The sequence below is a fragment of the Geotrypetes seraphini genome, chromosome 6 (assembly GCF_902459505.1).
Source record: "Geotrypetes seraphini chromosome 6, aGeoSer1.1, whole genome shotgun sequence".
NCBI lineage: Eukaryota > Metazoa > Chordata > Amphibia > Gymnophiona > Dermophiidae > Geotrypetes > Geotrypetes seraphini.
Genome location: NC_047089.1, coordinates 26,706,101 through 26,725,778, shown reverse-complemented (window position 1 = coordinate 26,725,778; position 19,678 = coordinate 26,706,101). Strand labels below are relative to the sequence as shown.

General features: G+C 43.4%; 1 protein-coding gene across 7 annotated transcripts in view; it reads right to left on the bottom strand.

Annotated features, from left to right (window-relative positions):
* FAT3 (FAT atypical cadherin 3) overlaps positions 1–19,678 on the bottom strand; it is a 669,400-nt gene that overhangs the window by 46,880 nt on the left and 602,842 nt on the right. For all 7 annotated transcript variants that reach the window (XM_033948992.1, XM_033948995.1, XM_033948996.1 and 4 more), the window contains 3 exons: positions 16,245–16,442; positions 14,204–15,002; positions 1,115–1,249 (listed from right to left, as the gene is read on the bottom strand). In XM_033948992.1, coding sequence (XP_033804883.1) covers positions 1,115–1,249; positions 14,204–15,002; positions 16,245–16,442 — 1,132 coding nt within the window. The remainder of the gene's footprint in view (positions 1–1,114; positions 1,250–14,203; positions 15,003–16,244; positions 16,443–19,678) is intronic.

Genomic DNA, 19,678 nt, shown 5'->3' with positions numbered 1-19,678 from the left:
AACCTCACCCTGAGTATTGCATTCAATTCTGGCTGCCTTATCTAAGAAAAAAAATATAGCAGCACTAGAAAAAATTCAAAGAAGAGCGACCAAGATGATAAAGAGGATGGAACTCCTCTTGTACAAGGAAAGTCTAAAGACGGCTGAGGGGAGATATGATTGAAGTCTACAAAATCCTGAGTGGTGTAGAACAGGTACAAGTGGATTGAATTTTTACTCCATCAAAAATTACAAAGGCTAGGGGGGGGTGGGTGGGACACTCGATGAAGTTATAGGGAAATACTTTTAAAACCCATACGAGAAAATATTTTTCAACTCAAAGAATAGTTAAGCTGTGGAATGCATTGCTAGAGAATGTAGTAAGAGCAATTTAAGTAGCTGGTTTTAAAACAGTTTGGACAAGTTCCCGGAGGAAAAGCTCATAGTCTGCTATTGAGACATAAATAGGGGAAGCCACTGCTTGCCCTGGATGGGTAGCTTGGAATGTTGCTACTATTTGGATTTTTGCCAGGTACTTGTAACCTAGACTGGCCACTATGAAAATGGGTTACTGAACTAGATGGACCATTGGCCTGACCCAGTAAGACTATTCTAATGTTCTAATGCTCTTGAGGAGCGTGTGGCGCAGTGGTTGGATCTACAGCCTCAGCACCCTGGGGTTGTGGGTTCAAACCCCGCGCTGCTCCTTGTGACCCTGGGCAAATCACTCAGTCCTCCATAGCCCCAGGTACGTTAGATAGATTGTGAGCCCACCAGGACAGATAGGGAAAATGCTTGAGTACCTGATTGTAAAAACCGCTTAGATAACCTTGATAGGCGGTATATAAAATCCTAATAAACTTGAAACTTGAAACTTATGAATGAGACATTATGACATCACAATATCAACTCTGGTTACCAGAGACTGAAATTCTTCTCAGTAAGGAGTAAAGTTATCAACACGGGCTACTGTTAAGACATGTAATTAGCACAGGTCCCATTGTATGCAGTGAGGTCTAATAACTGGGACTAACATTAAAATAACCTATCTTAACAGTAGCTCACAGTGATAACTTCTTCCCCTTAAACCACTTGTGTTCACACCAGATGACTAGTAGTTACTATTAATCTGTACCTGAACAATCTCCAAGTTTTCCTGGCGGGCACTGACAGATGAATGGTCTTCGACTGAGCTCATATCCCACACACTGCATATCACCAGGACAAGGCTTCTCCATGCAAGGATCTGTGGACCCAGGGCATAGTCCTCCTAACACGAGTAGAAAAAAAAAAGGTTAATCTGGAATATACAATAGGTTATATTTGAAATAAATGAAACCCAAGCAGACAGATGGCCCCTAGGAGTGTGTATTCCCATTTATTTAGGCACCTAAAAAAAAACATATACGCATATCATTTGTATGCCACGTACCTATGATTTAACACTCGTTCAATCATTTGTGTGCATATGGGTAGCTAAAAAAGAATGGGTTAAATCAGGGGTCTCAAAGTCCCTCCTTGAGGGCCGCAATCCAGTCGGGTTTTCAGGATTTCCCCAATGAATATGCATGAGATCTATGTGCATGCACTGCTTCAATGCATATTCATTGGGGAAATCCTGAAAACCCGACTGGATTGCGGCCCTCGAGGACTGGAGTTGCCCACCCCTGAGCTAGACAAATGATGTGTCAGATTAAACCAGGGGTCTCAAAGTCCCTCCTTGAGGGCCGCAATCCAGTCGGGTTTTCAGGATTTCCCCAATGAATATGCATGAGATCTATGTGCATCCACTGCTTTCAATGCATATTCATTGGGGAAATCCTGAAAACCCGACTGGATTGCGGCCCTCAGGGAAGGACTTTGAGATCCCTGGGTTAAATGAACATGGAAAAAAACATGAAAAGTAGAAAAAAAAAATGTGTTTTTCTGACCCTGGGCAAGTCACTAACACTCCATTACCCCAGGTACATTACTCAGATTGTGGGCCCATCAGGCCAGACAGAGAGAAATACTTGAGTACCTGAATGTAAAGCCAGTTAGGCTATATAAGTGGTCTATAAATACTTACTTAAATAAATAAATGGGCTACCATTTTTTCATTAAGGGCTCTTTTAACAAAGGCGCGCTAGCGGTTTTAGTGCACGCTTAGCGCGTGCTAAAATGCCACGCGCTAGCCGCTACCGCCTCCTCTTGAGCAGGCGGTAGTTTTTCGGGTAGCGCGCGCTAATCCGGTGCGTGCGCTAAAAACGCTAGCACACCTTTGTAAAAGGAGCCCTAAGTTTTAGTGGTATGTAACAAATGATGCACAAAAACACTGCGCAGGTCATCAGATGATCAATGAAGAGTATTTTCCTGAGGATTCTTGCTATATTCCATGTTAAAACAACAAAAAAAGTAATATTTTATGAGCCTAGGCATATATGGGAGGAGGCATGATTTCTCTGTCACAGGTAATCATTTAGGAGAGAGTGGCGTAGTAGTTAGAGCTACAACCTGAGGTTGTAGGTTCAAACCCTGTGCTGCTCCTTGTGACCCTGGGTAAGTCACTTAATCCCCCCATTGCCCCAGGTACATTAGATAGATTGTGAGCCCCCCAGGAGAGACAGGAAAAATGCTTGAGTACCTGAATAAATTCATGTAAACTGTTCTGAGCTCCCCTGGGAGAACAGTATAGAAAACTGAATAAATAAATAGTGTGAAAAGATTCAGCCTCTGATCACCAGAGCTGGTACTGTGATGTCATAATGCCTCATTCCACCAATGCCTAAGAGGCAACCTCATCGGTGATGTCACAATGGCTTCATTGTCCTATACTTGGCTCGCTTTTACTACATTTTGATTTCTAGAGCAGCGCAGTGGTTTAAGCTACAGTCTTAGGACCCTGGGGTTGTGGATTCAAACCCACACTGCTCCTTGTGACCCTGGGCAAGTCACTTAATCCCCCCATTACCCCAGGTACATTAGATAGACTGTGAGCCCACCAGGACAGATAGGGAAAATGTGTGAAGTACTTGTATGTAAACTGTTTCAAGTGTGGTTGTAAAAACTACTAAAAGGCAGTATACAAGTCCCTTTCCTTTTACTCAGCTGCAATAAGTGCTGGCTTATACTTACCGCAGCTTGAAAGAGTTTGCCACAGATGCACTCAGGTGTCCAGTGATAATTTTGCACTTTGCATCATATATCATGTCTTCATTTTTTTTTTTTTACAGATGGGGCATGTCTGGGGATGGAGAATGGGCATTTCTATGCTAATCAGTTAGTGCATCAGTAATGCCAATGCGCTAATTAGCATGCAAGCTCTTATCATCTGCAAAATAGGTAGAAACATAGAACATGATGGCAGAAAAGGGCCACAGCCCATCTAGTCTGCCCACCCTAATGGCCCACCCCCTAACTACCTCCATGAAGAGATCCCACATGCCAATCCCATCTTTTCTTAAAATCTGGCACGCTGCTGGCCTCAATTACCTGTTGTGTTAGATTATTCCAGCGATCAACCACCCTTTCGGTGAAGAAATATTTTCTATTGTCGCCATGAAATTTCCCACCCCTGATTTTCAACGGATGCCCTCTTGTTGCCGTGGGTCCTTTAAGGAAAAAGAGATCCTCTTCCACCTCGATACGGCCTGTGAAGTATTTGAACGTCTCGATCATGTCTCCCCTCTCTCTGCGTTCCTCGAGTGAGTACAGCTGCAACTTACCCAGTCATTCCTCATACGGGAGATCCTTGAGACCTGAGACCATCCTGGTGGCCATTCGCTGAACCGACTCAACTCTCCGCACATCTTTTTGATAATGCGGCCTCCAGAAATGTACACAGTATTCCAGATGGGGTCTCACCATGGATCTGTACAACGGCATTATGACCACGGGCTTACGGCTGACGAAAGTTCTACGGATACAGCCCATGATTTGTCTAACCCTGGATGAAGCTTTCTCCACTTGATTGACAGTCTTTATGTCTTTGCTAATGATCACCCCCAAGTCACGTTCTGCTACAGTCCTTGCTAGGATCTCACCATTTAGGGTGTAAGTCCTGCATGGATTTTTGCTGCCAAGGTGCATGACCTTGCATTTTTTGGCATTGAAACTTAGCTGCCAAGTCTTTGACCAATGCTCCAGCAGGAGTAGGTCCTGCGTCATACTGTCGGGCATTGTGCTTTCATCTGTTGTGCGGTTGCCTACCATGTTGCACAGTTTGGCTTCTGTGCTAATCTTTTTTCATGGCCATGGGTTTTCAATTCACGTTCTTTGAGGATAGTCCCAAAACCCAACTGGCTGTGGCATTTTGGAGCCCTGTGGGATGTTCTTCCGAGAAGAGATTTGCACATGCATACAAATTGTTATAAAGCTCCCTGTTCTATACAAATGGTGAAAACCCCCCAAATTATCACCATTCCCTTCCTGTTTTCTGTACAGCTGCTCTTTCACTGCCATTGCATTCTTAATCAACTTTGACATTAAGAAAATGTAAGGTATTATCATCACACTTACAGTGTTTACTTCTCCCTAAATATAGTTTCTTGATGTACAGTCTCTTGATTCGGTAAGTATAAATATTTAAAATTCTTTTGAACACAGGAAGAAAAAAAATATATATATTGTGAGCTCTTCCAGTCAAGCTAAGTCATTTATTCTAAAAGAAATTGTCAGTGCGCAGTAAAGTTTACAGGGCAACGTATAATCAAGTACTTGAGAAGTAGGGCAGCAACTGCAGACAGGAAACAGATCCTTCTGCCACTAATGCACTTTTGTACAAATCAGGCTTGATTCAATACAGCAGAGATATCTTCTGAAAACGGAAAAAAATTACTGTTTTCAAAACTGACGAGGCTGACACAAATCCTGAAGAGGCACTTATTTTATTTTAAGCAGCAGACAGTTTAATCTACCTGCTTTATCAACGGACCTTACAAGGTTCCTAACTGCCTTCAAAGCCGTGGAGGACCATTTTCGATAGGACGTCTAAGTCTGACTTTGAACGTTTCCCGCAAGATGTTCAAAGTCGGGGGCGGAGAAAAGGCCATTTTCAAAACTGTTAAAACTGTACATGGCCAAAAATTTTTTCCAAAATTTGTTGGCTGCCTCTCACTATTTCTCTTCACTTATCTCTCCCTGTGTCCCCCCCCCCCCCCCCGCCCTTCTCGGAGCTCTGCTCAGCTGATAAGTTCCTCCTATCTGTGCCCTTCTCTTCCTCTGCCAACTCCAGACTCCGTCCCTTCTACCTTGCTGCACCGTATGCCTGGAAGAAGCGAGCTCTGTCTCTGGCAGTGTTCAAGGCCCAGTTAAAAGCTCACCTCTTTGAGAGTGTTTTGGACTCCTAACTCATCTCACCTTGGGTTCTGCATCCCTAACCTTATGTGTCGTGTCCGTCCAAGTTAGGTTGTAAGCTCTTCTGAGCAGGAACTGTCTATTAAATGTCAAATGTACAGCATTGTGTACGCCTTTCAGCGCTCTATAAGTGATAAGTAGTAGTTGTTGTAGTCTTGGCCACCAAGACGTCCAGCCATAGGACACTTACATTTGTTTGCCATTTTCAACCACAAAAACATCCAGGTTCAAAACATCCAAGTGCAGACTATATAACCCATATATAATGTATGCTAAACCCCCTAAATCTCCCCCCAAACCTACTATACCAACCTGTCTTCCACCACAGTAGCCCTTATGGCTGCAGGTGGCACCTATATGGCAATATAGTAGGGTTTTGGTGGCCTCACACTTTCCACCATAAGTGTAGTGTTTAGAGTGGCTTATGGGCCTGGGTCCTCCTCTCTACGGTTCACTAGCCCATCCACCAGGCTACGTAAGACACCTGCATGCAGCTCCACTAGGCTTTCCCATAGCAGTTACTGCTGTTCTAGAGGCAGGTATGCACTGCTTCATTCACACCTTTGTGGGGTGGGAAGGAGCTAGTGACCACTGGGGGAGTAGGTGGGGTCATTACTTAATCCCCCCCAGTGGTCATCTGGTCAGTTTGGGTTTCTTTTCGACAATGACATGCTTTTAGAACAGGTCTAGATCCAGGACATCTTGGGAAAGTTCTGATAATCACCGCAAGACATCCCAAGTGTTAAGTGTGCCCAAAGCTCACCCATAACACGCCTCGATGAAATTTGGATGTACAGTGGGCCAAAAGCCTAGCAAGATGTCCAAAAAGACGGTTTTGAAAATTGTCACTTGGACATCGTGGCGATTGGGATGTCCAAATGCCAGTTTATGCCGTCTTTTGGACGTTTTCCTTTTTTGAAAATGAGCCCAATAGTATTATTCACTCTTTCCCCCTAAATTTGAGAGGTCATAAAGGCGTGGCTTTCATCCCATAACTTATTTGATTTTATTTACAGAAAAAATTCTGAAGAGGCTTGGGGGGGGGGGTGTGCAATTTTATAAAAGGGATCCCTAGAATTAGAAAGCCTAAGGATGTGTGTAAAGAACCTATTTTATAAAGGAACATAGGCACCTGTGTTCCTTTAGAGCAGTGGTTCCCAAACCTGTCCTGGAGGACCCCCAGGCCAGTCGGGTTTTCAAGATAGCCCTAATGAATTTGCATGGAGCAGATCTGCATTCCTGGCATCTCCATTATATGCAAATCTCTATCATGCATATTCATTAGGGCTCTCTTGAAAACCCGACTGGCCTGGGGGTCCTCCAGGACAGGTTTGGGAACCACTGCTTTAGAGCAAGGGCTGTCAACCCAGTCCTCAGGATACACCTAGCTAGGCAGATTTTTAGGATCGGCATACAATGGGAGCAGTGCATGCAAATTTATCTCATGCATATTCATTGTGGATATCCTGAAAACCTGTCTGGCTGGGTATGTCCTGAGGACTGGATTGAGAAGCCCTGCTTTATAGAATATTAGTGTAACTGAATATGTACGTTTAACATTTAGGTGAGATCATGTAAGTCAGTCATAGAGTTTATATCTAAGGGTAGCAGATATCCCAATAACTTACAGTATTCTGTGAATTACACGCATAATTGGGAGCCCCGCCTATGTTCCGGCTCTGTGTACACCTACCTTACAACTACACGCAACGTTAAAAACAACACATACATACCATATGCACAGAGAGCACACATACATGTACAAGAATTGTAAATAATTCCCTATCCCTAAGAACTGTCATACTGGGACAGACCAAAGGTCCATCAAGCCCAGTATCCTGTTTCCAACAGTGGCCAACCCAGGTCCCAAGTACCTAGCTGAAACTCAAAGAGTAGCAACATTCCAGAGCTCAGAGTGTGATGTCATAATGCCTCATTCCACCAATGCCTAAGAGCAAAACTCAGGAGTGATGTCACAATGGCTTGATTGTTCTATACTTGGGCTCACCTAAGAACATAAGAGCTGCCTTAATGGGACAGAACGAAGGTCCATCAAGCTCAGTATCCTGTTACCAACAGTGGCCAACACAGGTCCCAAGTACCTAGTTAGATCCCAAGTAGTAAAACAGATTTTCTGCTGCTTATCCTAGGAATAAGCAGTGGATGTCCCCAAACCATCTCAATAATGGCCTATGGACTTCTCTTTTAGGAAATTATCCAAGCCTTTTTTGAACCCCGCTAAGCTGATTTCACCACATTCTCCGGCTACTCAACTCTGGTCCTCAAGGTCCAGAGGAAGGCCAGGTTTTTAGGATATCCACAATCCTGGGGTAGGTGCTGTTTCTCTAGTTGCCTACTGATAGTCAACTCTGGCCATGCCCCATCAGTTGGCACACAGGCTTTTCAGTTACTTAGCAGCAACTGCAAAACATGAACATACTTTACTAAACAGGCCCCTAACTATGGAGTTCCAGCAAAACTGGTTGAACCTGGAAGATAAAGACCTTTGGAATTTTATGGTCTTGAATTTCTTTATTTTCTATTTATTTAGTAAATCTATTTGCAACAGATTAAAAAATTATATATTGTTTTGTACAAAAAAAAAGCCTTCTGAGCTGGTGAATATGCATCTCTCAGTCAGATGATCCAACTGAGATTTGGGGATGTGCCTGTGTACGTTTTTCAAGCCCCCTTTAACACTGATTACATCTCTGGCTTTAAAACAATAAATCAGTCCTGGCTTCGTTATCAATCACTGCTACCTTTTAGCTGATTCCAGCTTCTGATATGCAATTCAAATTCATCAGGCCAAGGACAGAATCTGATGCAGAGATTAGGTGGTGGTGCATGCTTTTAAAGAGTATTTGTGAGATTACAGAGATCAGTCGCTTTGCTCTGACTGTATAGTTTCCGTAGCTTTGGGGGCTTACGAGCTTTCTTTGATGCGTAAAATAGTTTTATGAGCGGAAAATGTTTATCATATTGTCATTTGCATAACGTACAAAGAAATATTTCATGGTAACTGACCAGAAGGTAGATAGAACTGCATACAGATTTGATTTGAGAACATTATGACAGGTATTTTTCTCTTTTTTAATTACTTGCCTCTACGTTTGGTTTTGTTTTTAAACATACTCCCAGTGTAATATTTTCATCTGCAATAGATCCTACCATAGAGCATACCACACCATACATTTTTCTTCCATACCGCAAATTTCAGCTAGGATTCAATGCGGTTTTACAAGATTAAGAACACTGAATGAAGGATAGGAGTTAGGCTCCCGAGATTTCGTTATAGATCCAAGGAGAAAAGGTGGGTCTGAAGTTTCTTCTTGAACATGTAATACTGGCATGGTTGTCCTAGGTAGAAAGGGAGTCCGTTCCATTTCTTGGGTCCCTGGTATGCAAACTTTGATTCAGGAAGCTTCTTCCTAAATATGCGCGAAGGGGGGGGGGAATATGCATGAAGGGGGGGGAGGCTAGTTTGTACCATTGGTCTGTCCTTGCATTTAGGAAGGATTGCGTAACTATGTCTGCGACAAGTCCTGCAGAGTTATCCCCATGGATGGCTTTGCGGACCATGCAGGCTAGGCATACCTCATTCACCTCCAGGGTACAGTCAAAAAGGAACTCCAAGAGGTTTGATAAGGAAGCAAACAGTCCCCTGTGCGTGTGAATCTTGAATCTACGATGGTGCATTTACCCCCTTGCTTTACTAACGTGTAGCGAGGGATTTAGCGCTGACAGCGGCGGTAACTGCTCCGACGCTCATACAATTCCTATGAGCGTCGGAGCAGTTACCGCCACTGCCGGCGCTGAAACCCATGCTACGTGGTAGTAAAGGAGGGGGTTAGTCTGAATGAAGTTTATTTTCAAATCCCGACAGTGTATATATATATATATATATATATATACTGTATACCCACAATGATCATTGCAACTTAATCAACTTGGATTGTCCACATTTAAATTTTGCATATTTACATATCTATTTCCAGATATCTGGCTTTAAGAGAGGAAAAGAATTTGGCCAAGCCACGTTCATTGAGGATGCCTGTGTTTTGATTTTTGCTGGCAAAGTCTAGAAAGATTTTTTTCCGCTTTTATATAACTAAGTCATATTAGTCAAATGATACAAAATAGCTACCTTATTTTAATAAAATATGCATCTGCTCCTTCCTTGGCTTTGCTATGCTACCGTCTGAGGGGAATTATGCAAAATTAGATTAAGCATCAGGAGGGGATGGTTTCCAGGAAATTGCAGCAGACTATGGCTCTTTGCAAATTATACCCATAAATGTAAAATAGAGCACAGACATCATGTGTCAGAATAATTACTCTACCAAGAGGTGATAAAAATATTTGGTGACATAGAGGCCCCTTTGTAATATCTTCACTGTGAAAAATTGTGGTTATTAGTGCAGGGGGTCTCATTACAATCTAAGATGTCACTTCATTTCTACATATAATTGACAGCAGGAAATTAATGAAAACTCTCCCCTCATGCATACAATATAACTAGAAAAATCAGAGAAAATATACACTTTTCTACCTTTCACAAACCTGAGCTTTGTGAAAATCAGCGAGATTTGCTGTTTTGACATTTCTAAACAATTGTGCCTCCGAGTGCTGAACAAACACAATCTAGATAAGCAGCACACAGCTGGTTTGCGGTAAATTGCACATTTTTGGTCTCATCTGGCAGCAGTAAACTTGTACGATAAAGAAACAAGAACCAAACGATATCCCTGAAAAATCTATAGAGGTATTAAACAAAACAGACTCGTCAACCGAGAGTCAAAAGTTTATATAATTTATCCCACACACACACACACACAAAAAAAAATCTAAAGATAACATTCTAAAAATCATTCAAAATTTGAGAAAAAAATATCTAAAACATTTGAAGAAAAATCTGAAAATGTTTCACAACGGTGCACAATATAACACTAGAACCAAGACTTCTCAGAGTAAGTGTCCAAACTAGAAGTTAGATGAAATTCAAATACAACAAAGTGAATGCATTTATACATACACTCAGATATGTGTAATCCGACCAAGAGCCGTGGCTCCTATAGCCGAACCCACCGTCCCGTCACTGTATATGACTATAATGCTTGTGATATTGGGGTGCTTCTTAAATAATAAAAGTATAGGAGCCACGGCTCTTGGTCGGATTACACATATCTGAGTGTATGTATAAATGCATTCACTTTATTGTATTTGAATTTCATCTAACTTCTAGTTTGGACACTTACTCTGAGAAGTCTTGGTTCTAGCGTTATATTGTTATCGAGTTTGACCTCTCAGCCCTGCATTTTTTCCACAGTGCTTTCCCTCACCGCCAGCTATTTTTGACTTAGTCTCACGACGGTGCACGCCAAAAAAATTTTTTTCCAACAATTTATAAACAACAAATTATAAAGAACAAAAATTCCAGGGCTCCTTTTACTAAGGTGCGCTAGCGTTCTTGGCGCGCGCTAACCCCGCGCTACATGCCAATAACTAACGCCAGCTCAATGCTGGCGTTATCGTCTAGCTCGCGGGGCAATGTAGCGGCTGGGTAAAAAGGAGCCCCTCGTTGTCACATGCTTGGCCACCTGTGAACGTCCCAACCTGGATGTCCCGTGAACAGTCTTCATACCTAGAAAGAATCTAGAGAATTTTATATATCGCACCTAACGCTGTGCACTATTTCCGCGCCCATTTTTTGGGTGCAGAAAAGCGTTATAATGGAAGCAAGGCGCTGATTTGAGCCAAATGTGGCAGATCCCCGTGGAACTCCACTTAATTGCCCAGCTATAGAATAGCGCAGATCTGGAAAGGGAGCCTAATGATGGGAAGGACATGAGAAGGTCAGGAGAATGCCATTAAAATGCGCACAGTGTTATTAAATTAGGGGGAATCTGTGCCCGGATTTACACCTGGTTTCCATTGGTGTAAATCCTTGTGTCCAAAGTTGGGCACTGATTCTGGTGGTATGTGCTGCAGGCGCACTCTTTATTGTTTTACTGTATATTGTATTTGAATTAGTAAAACAAAACAAAATTAAAAATATAAATCCCTTGGACTAGGCTCTAATACCATCAACAAAAAGTGGATAAAAGAGACCTCAGAATATATACACCCAAAACAGCACAACTTCATCATGTAAAGTGGGTTATTTTCACAGTCACTGGTCTCTAAAAAACTCCACAGTCCACCCACAGTATCAAAAATCCCAATCTCCTTGAACCAAAGGATATTCTAGAACACACAGCTTGCGCAAATATCCAAAATAACTGAAATTGGTACAAAGCCAAAATTGTTTCCAATAAATCAAAGAGTCGGACTCGACAGTGGCCCTGTTTCGCTTAGGCTCTTTTAAGAGTCCCGGCAAACTTCATTCATAGAACCAATCAACTTTAATCCAAAAACATAAGCACATGTTCCATAGTGACTCACCCACAGCAAGCAAATTCAACTGAATCAGTCCTTGGTTTAAATCCCCCAGTTCTAGTTCAGTTGCACCCGATGCCAATCACTCAGGTGATCTTCATATGTCACTACATTGTCCAATGAACTTCTCAAATGTAACAAAAACCTCCAAACGAAAACTAACTAGAAATAAAGGAATAAATAAAAAGAAAAACAAAAAAAGGAAAAATACTAAAACTAGGAAATCCAAAAACCCTTTGGCAACGCCAACGTGATGATATCATAGCTAAAAAAAGATGCTGCCCAAAACAGCGCTGCGATAATCTTTGCCAACAATTTTTGTGCAACAAATCAAAAATCAAACACATACTCCAAAAACAAAACAATACTGTATCAACCACTTTTTCACTTCTTTCAGGAAGCAAACATCAAAAATCAAAAAAAGGTGTTCTACTCAATGCCACTATTCAGACCTCCAGGAAACACAGTGTAGTCATAAATCCATCTTTGCTCCATCTGCCACAAACATCTTAATGTTCCTTCTGCGGATTGAAGCTGGGATAGAGTCCAACACCCAACACTTAAAGTATGAAAAAGTATGGCCAGCAGCCATACAATGAGCCACTAAAGGAGAGTCTGTCTTGCACAAAGATATACAACTTTTGTGTTCAATCAGCCGTGTTTTCAAGGCTCTAGAGCAGTGATTCCCAACCCTGTCCTGGAGGAACACCAGGCCAATCGGGTTTTCAGGCTAGTACTAATGAATATGCATGAGAGAGATTTGCATATGATGGAAGTGATAGGCATGCAAATTTGCTTCATGCATATTCATTAGGGCTAGCCTGAAAACCCAATTGGCCTGGTGTTCCTCCAGGACAGGGTTGGGAACCACTGCTCTAGAGGATTGTTCAATGTACAGAAGTTAGCAGGGACAAACAAGGACATGGATAACATGTGTAGAAAGACAATCTGTAGTCAACTTGGATCTAACCACCAAATGCTTAGTGGGGTACGTAAACGTTTGAGTTTCCAACATAATACAACACAGAACATTGACCATATTTTATGTCCAATCCCGCCCTCAGCTATCACATTAGAATGAGACCACACATCAGACTTAACATAAAAGGTCCCTCAAATTAGTTGCGTGAAAAAACCCATAAACTTTGTATTTTGAAAACATTGATTTCAGATCACAAAGTTTATGTTTTCTTTTTCACGCAACTGTAATTCATTTTAAATGTACCTGCCTAATTTTCAAGATCCTACATGGCATTCTTCCTCCCCTAATCCTACTATCCTGGAATTCTTTGAGACCTGACACTACCAGATCCGCTCACATACTTAAACTATCTTTCTTCTCGTTAAAAGGCGTCATGTATACAGGGAAATTAGGGAAATCCCTTTTCTTCAAATTCACCTAGCTTTGGAACAACCTCCCTGCCCTGCTGCGGAACCTAGGCTCATTCCAATTATTCCGAAAGCATCTGAAAACCTGGCTTTTCTCCAAACGTAAAGCTATCTATTTAAAATGTAAAGCTAGCTATCCTCTTCTTAACCTCTAATTTCTTATTATGTCCTTCCTTCATTTATTGAATTACCTGTAAACCGTGTCGAGCTCTATCTTTATGGAGATGATGTGGTATACAAACTTAAGGTTTAGTTTAGTTTAGTTTAACTTTGGCAAGAGAAAGAGCTCTTGAGATTTCAGAAACTTGCCAAGTTGTGCCTATTTGCCAGGTATTTGGTTTTTGGAAGATCACAAGACGCTATCTTTTTTATTACTAGGGATGAGTTGGATGGAATGGGTACTGAGTTTGGAATAGGGACAGGGTTGTAGGGTATGAGGTAGGGAATGACAAATTATTTTGTAATTTGTTTTTTTTATGTACCTCACCTCAAACTATATGTTAGTTAGAGAGTTGTATAATCGAGTGGGATAATTAAATAAAATTAAATAATCTAACGCAGAACAATTGGCTGATTTATTACCTTCATTATTCTGAGAGGAAGTCTGGGTCATTTAGGTCAAAAAGATCTCCAGATGTAAATGATTCCTACCAGAGCCTGAAGAAACAGGTCCCTTTGCCTCTCTCTCGCCTCTCCCTCACACAAATTGAGGAAATACTGTCCCTTCACCCCTTCTTCTCCCAAGGCTCTTTAAGTGATTGAGGTAGGCTCAGCTTCAGAATTTGTTGACAGACAATAAAAATGTCTGGATCAGAAATTAAGCTATGAAGATTTACTGTCAGGTGAGGTAAGTCAGAGAATTGGTACAGAACTGTAATTTTCAATCCTATGTTCTGGAGGCCACTAAAGAACTGTTAAAAAATTGAAAGGGAATTTCACATGATAGTACTATGAGGTTGAGAAACTTGATTTCCTAACATATCCTGCTTTCAGATCTTCCATGACTCGTTGCATAACGCCAGACTCACATATCCAAAAATGCATGCACATGGAGATTACGTACCGTTGCAGGAGCAGCGAACGTTTCTGTAGAAGCGTGGACACACAAAACTGATTCGTGCTGTGCTGTAGCTCATCAGAGAGTGTGAATCGATCGACAGGGTTTGCTCACAATGCTGCTCTTGGCAGTCCAGTCCAGAACAATTCTTTTCCAAGATAGCAGAGATACGGACCACGTTCTCCAAATTCCTCCTCGCGTTCGAAAGCTTCTGGATCAAATAGGCTGGTTTATAAAATCCACCACTGTGGATCTGTACTGCAAAGAGCATGTCAAGCTGGTTGGTGCCCACTACAGGCTGAATGCTTATAATATGAAGGCTGTCTTGTTTTTGGGTAAGGACAGCATTCCGAAGTGTGCGTCGGAACCCATGCATGTGAATGCCAACAAAATCTTCCGGGGAAATGTTCTCAAATCGGATCGTGACAGCGTTCTGCAACATCTCCTGAATCAACTGCTCCACATGGACGGTAACATCCACAGGCACTTGGAAACGGCCATCGCTGACAGAGACATTCAGGACGTATTTACCACTATCTAGCCCTCCCAGAGCAACGATTTTTCCGTCATGGCCATTGACCTTGTACAAACTTTTCTGCTCCGACTTCAGGGTATAAGTGAGTACATCGTATACATCTTGATCTGTGGCATGGATCTTCCCAATGACGCCCCCAGGAAAGTCATCTTCCATGGTGATGATAAAAATCTCCAGTGGGATGGCTGAGGGCTTATGGATACTCTCTTCGATCACTCGAACCTGGATGTAGGACTGCGATGCCAGCTGAGGTTTTCCAGAATCCTTTGCCTGAAAAAAGATTGAAAAAACAGAAATAAAATTAAATACTATCACTTGACAAATCTGCTAGAAACTTCAGCCACCAAAACACCCCTATGCACTTTGCGGCTTTGCATATTATACAGCAGAAATCATTTGCTGAATCAGAAGCCAGGGATTTGTGTGCAGAAAGTGTTGCTAGAGAAGGAATTAAAAGCATCTTCCTTAATCCCTACCTTCTGTCTATCTACAGTTTGAAGCCTGAAATCTTTCTTGGAACATATTTTGACTGGATTTTAAAAGTCTTCTAATAAGGTGACCCCATGGGGATGGAAGGCTTTGGAAGCAGGGTTTGTCCATATAATATAATGGACACGTCAGCTTATGGATACTTCCATGGAACCTGAAGAAATCCACATGGATGAGAGTTAAGTGAAATTTCCTGACTGTTTGTGGGTTTTGAATTTTGTTTTTTCTTTTGGGCTGTCTGGAAGCACAAGGCGAGTGCAGGCAGCGTGAGCCGTGCTAGGCTCACGGCTGGATTTGGTGCCTTATTTTTGGGACATTGAAGGAAGTGTGTTTTGTGCATCCAAACAGAAAAAGGCAAAAGTAAAAATGCACAAAACACATTTCCTTCAATGTCCCAAAAATAAGGCACCAAATCCAGCCGTGAGCCTAGCACGGCTCACGCTGCCTGCACTCGCCTTGTGCTTCCAGACAGCCCAAAAGAAAAAACAAAATTCAAAACCCACAAACAGTCAGGAAATTTCACTTAACTCTCATCCATGTGGATTTCTTCAGGTTCCATGGAAGTATCCATAAGCTGACGTGTCCATTATATTATATGGACAAACCCTGCTTCCAAAGCCTTCCATCCCCATGGGAGTCCCGTGGGCCAGAGGGGGGTCCCCATGGGAGTCCCGTGGGCCAGAGGGGGGTCCCCATGGGAGTCCCATGGGCCAGAGGAGTGTCCCTGTGGGAGTCCCGTGGGTTAGGGGGGAGTCCCGCGGGACCCCCGCGGGATTTCCGCGATCCCCGTTCCCGTGCAGACCTCTAATTCCAAGATGCACTTGGAAATTCTCTCTAATCAGGTAGGTGACCCGCACCACTGGGAAAGATACTGCAGAGGCGGCTTTAGTGTATTGCAAATATCCTACTCTGTCAAAACAGTGCTTCAGGTCCCTATATCAACGTACTAAATACTGTAAATACTACTTAAGACCTTAAATCTGGCAGAGCAAATGTAAACCTTGTCATGCAAACACAAAATACCTGTACTGAAAGTAGATATTCTGTCGCAACAGTACGTTTGAAGGTAACTGCGGATCTTAAAACCCCATCCTGGTCTAGCAGGAATGCCGCCTCCTCGTTTCCAGACAGAATGGAGAAGGTGAAAGGAGGGCCATTGTGAAAAGAGTCTTTATCCGTCACCATCAGCTGCAAAATACTCGTTCCCATGGGTTTATTCTCCTTGAATTTAAATTGAATAAAAGAGACATGAGAAATACCACACTGGATCGGATCCAATGTTCAATAAGTCCAGCATCCCATCCTTAACAGTGGCCTTTCCAGATCACAAGGATCTGAAAGAACAGATATTCTCTTCCCCATCCCCCAACCAAGAATGAACCCAAAAAATTTTCAAATGTCGATATTTCATAGTGTTAGTTAAACTTAAGCTCATCTGTATGTATGTATTTATTTTTTATTTAAAGATCTTTATTGAAATATTCAAGTCAAACACAGAAAACAATGGTAAATAGAACATTTTTTAAAAATTATTTATTGATTTTCTAAACTTCAAAAGTGCAATACGCTAATATATATCATATAAGTTAATAAAAGCACATTAAACTTACAAATATACATAACCAACCATTTTCTCCCCCCACCCCCCAACCCAATGATTATTCAATAAAACACAGAAACGTGGAGGGGCATAATAAAAAAAAACGTCTAAGTCCCCTTTTGGCCTAAGTCCTTAAACGTTCAAAGCAGAAGCAGAGAAAATGTCCATAATCAAAACAAACGTCCAAAAGGAGTTTTGTTTTGATTATGGCCTGCCTCTACTAAACACCCAGATCACCACTACATCTACAAGTACACCCCCACGACGTCTACACTTTTTGCCCATAATGAACCCCAAAAACACCTAAGCCCCAGATGTCCAACACAAAGGCTTTTAGGCGAAGGAGAAGCCAGTCCTTCGCCTAAAAGATGGATTCTGTAACTGGTGTCTGTCAAAAACAACACCGGTTACAGAATCCCCCCCCAACGATCCAGGCAGGAGGGTGCCTAAGCCCTCCTGCCCTGTCGAATCGCAACACCCCCCCCCGACAACATCGGGGCAAGAGGGAGCCCAAGCCCTCTTGTCCTGTCGAACTGCAACCCCCCCCCCCGACAACATCGGGGCAAGAGGGAGCCCAAGCCCTTTTGCCCTGTCGAATCACAACCCCCAACCCCGATGACATCGGGGCAAGAGGGAGCTCAAGCCCTCTTGCCCCGGAGATCGTGCCTCCCCACCTCGCCGAGTACGAGCATACCAGGAGGGAGGCCAAGCCCTCCTGGCCTGTCGAACCGCAACCCCCCCCCCCCCGACAACATCGGGGCAAGAGGGAGCCCAAGCTATCTTGCCCTGTTGAACCGCAAACCCCCCCCTGACAACATCAGGGCAAGAGGGAGCCCAAGCCCTCTTGCCCTGTCGAACCGCGACCCCCCCGATGGCATTGGGGCAAGAGGGAGCCCAAGCCCTTTTGCCCTGTCGAACCGCGACCCCCCCCGATGACATTGGGGCAAGAGGGAGCTCAAGCCCTCCTGGCCCCGGTGACCCCCCTCCGACACGAACGGGCCAGGAGAGAGCCCAAGCCCAACTGGCCCCGGCGACCCCCCCCTCTGACACGAACGGGCCAGGAGAGAGCCCAAGCTCTCCTGGCCCCGGCGACCCCCCCTGACTGGATTAGGCCAGGAGGGAGCCCAAGCCCTCCTGGCCCCAGCGACCCCCTACCCCCCACTACAATGCGGGCAGGAGGGATCCCAGGCACTCCTGCCCTCAACACAACCCACCTCCCCCCAACGACCGCCCCCCAGATCCCCCGATCGGCCCTCCCCGCCGACCCGCGACCTCCCCACCACCCACCCCCCTTCCCCGGGACCTTTAACGTTGGACGGATGGACGGGTGCCAAACCCGCCCGTTCAGCAGGCCAGCCGGCTCCAGAATGGGGCCGGATTGGCCCAGCCGTCTGAAACCTTGCCCACAGGTGGGGCCTAAGGAGCCTGGGCCAATCAGAATAGGCCCGGGAGCCTTAGGCTCCTCCTTTGGGCGGGGCCTTAGGCACATGGGCCGGGTTGGCCCAGGCGCCTTAAGCCCCACCTGTGGGCGGGGTTTCAGACGGCTGGGCCAATCCGGCCCCATTCTGGAGCCAGCTGGCCTGCTGGACGGGCGGGCTTGAGTTAATTTGCACTCAAAAACAAGCACATCCATCGCATTAATTAGCAATTCTATTCTATCTACTTTAGTTTCACCGTTGTTACAATTACCCATACATAGTTTAAAGAACTTTAAATAAATAACTCTCAAGTTTAATATTTTGTTGCTTTTGCAATTTTATAATTTCAATTATAATATGCCGTGAAAAACATTTGCTCTGTTTAGGGTGCCGGAGCCAAAAAAGTTTGAGAGACACTGGCTTATTAGAAACAATATGGTAACCCCAAATTTGTTATTTTCTGCAAGACTCTGGCCACATTTCTTGTGGAGTGAGGAAGAAGGCAATGCATCCTCTGCAAATAAAGAAAGCAACTTTTACCCGTATGTGCTAGCGTCAGAACTCTGATCAGATGTCACCATGCTCTGAGAGGACATTGCTTGTGACCAGATATCCAGAATGTTTTTACAGGCTAGCTGCTTGCATTTTTAGCAGATGACAACGCAGCGGGGACATTCCACTTAAGATTTAAGCTTGACATTATAAACCTTCAGCAGCCTGTAAATATGCACTGCTAGAGACCTTGGCTATCTGGAAATATGTTGTGTCAAGCTGATATGGAAATGTGACTTCTGTTACCAAGATATTGAACTTTTCAGTTTGCCTTTCATATGCTAACATTTCTGACACGGTGAGATTTACTTATGTATAATATTCTGCGGAAGATTTTTTTTTTCTTTTTCAGCTTGTTCCTTTAAATACTCTGCTAGGAATGCCTGACCTTTGAACATGGAACGTTTGAAATGGTTCTTTTTTTTCTCACACTTCTGTTTCCTCCCGATTCTTTTGTATTTCCAGCTCTACTGTAACCAGGACTGAGATCTGCCACAACAAAATCTCATTTAGAACTAAAAAGAAAGTTTTCTGTATTTCATTTTTTCCCCCAATACCAACACACTGAGCCAGGGCCACTACAGGGGTTTCAGATACCCTAAGTTAGGGGTGGGCAACCTGCAGCCCACCCTTGAATTTTATGTGGCCGGTGAGATCACAGAAAGTACACACAGAAAATGGCGTGCACAAACATTAACCAGAGTTTTGTTGTCAGTGGAGCTCTGACATATACACTATGAGAGAAGACTTGTTTGATAACGTTAGTGCATGTTTTGAAAGACAGAAGTATGTGGTAACAGACCATACTGGTAATAATTTATATTCATTTCGTTTTGTTGGCAGTGAATTACATGGCACATTTGTTAATCTTCTGTGTGTGGCTGAGG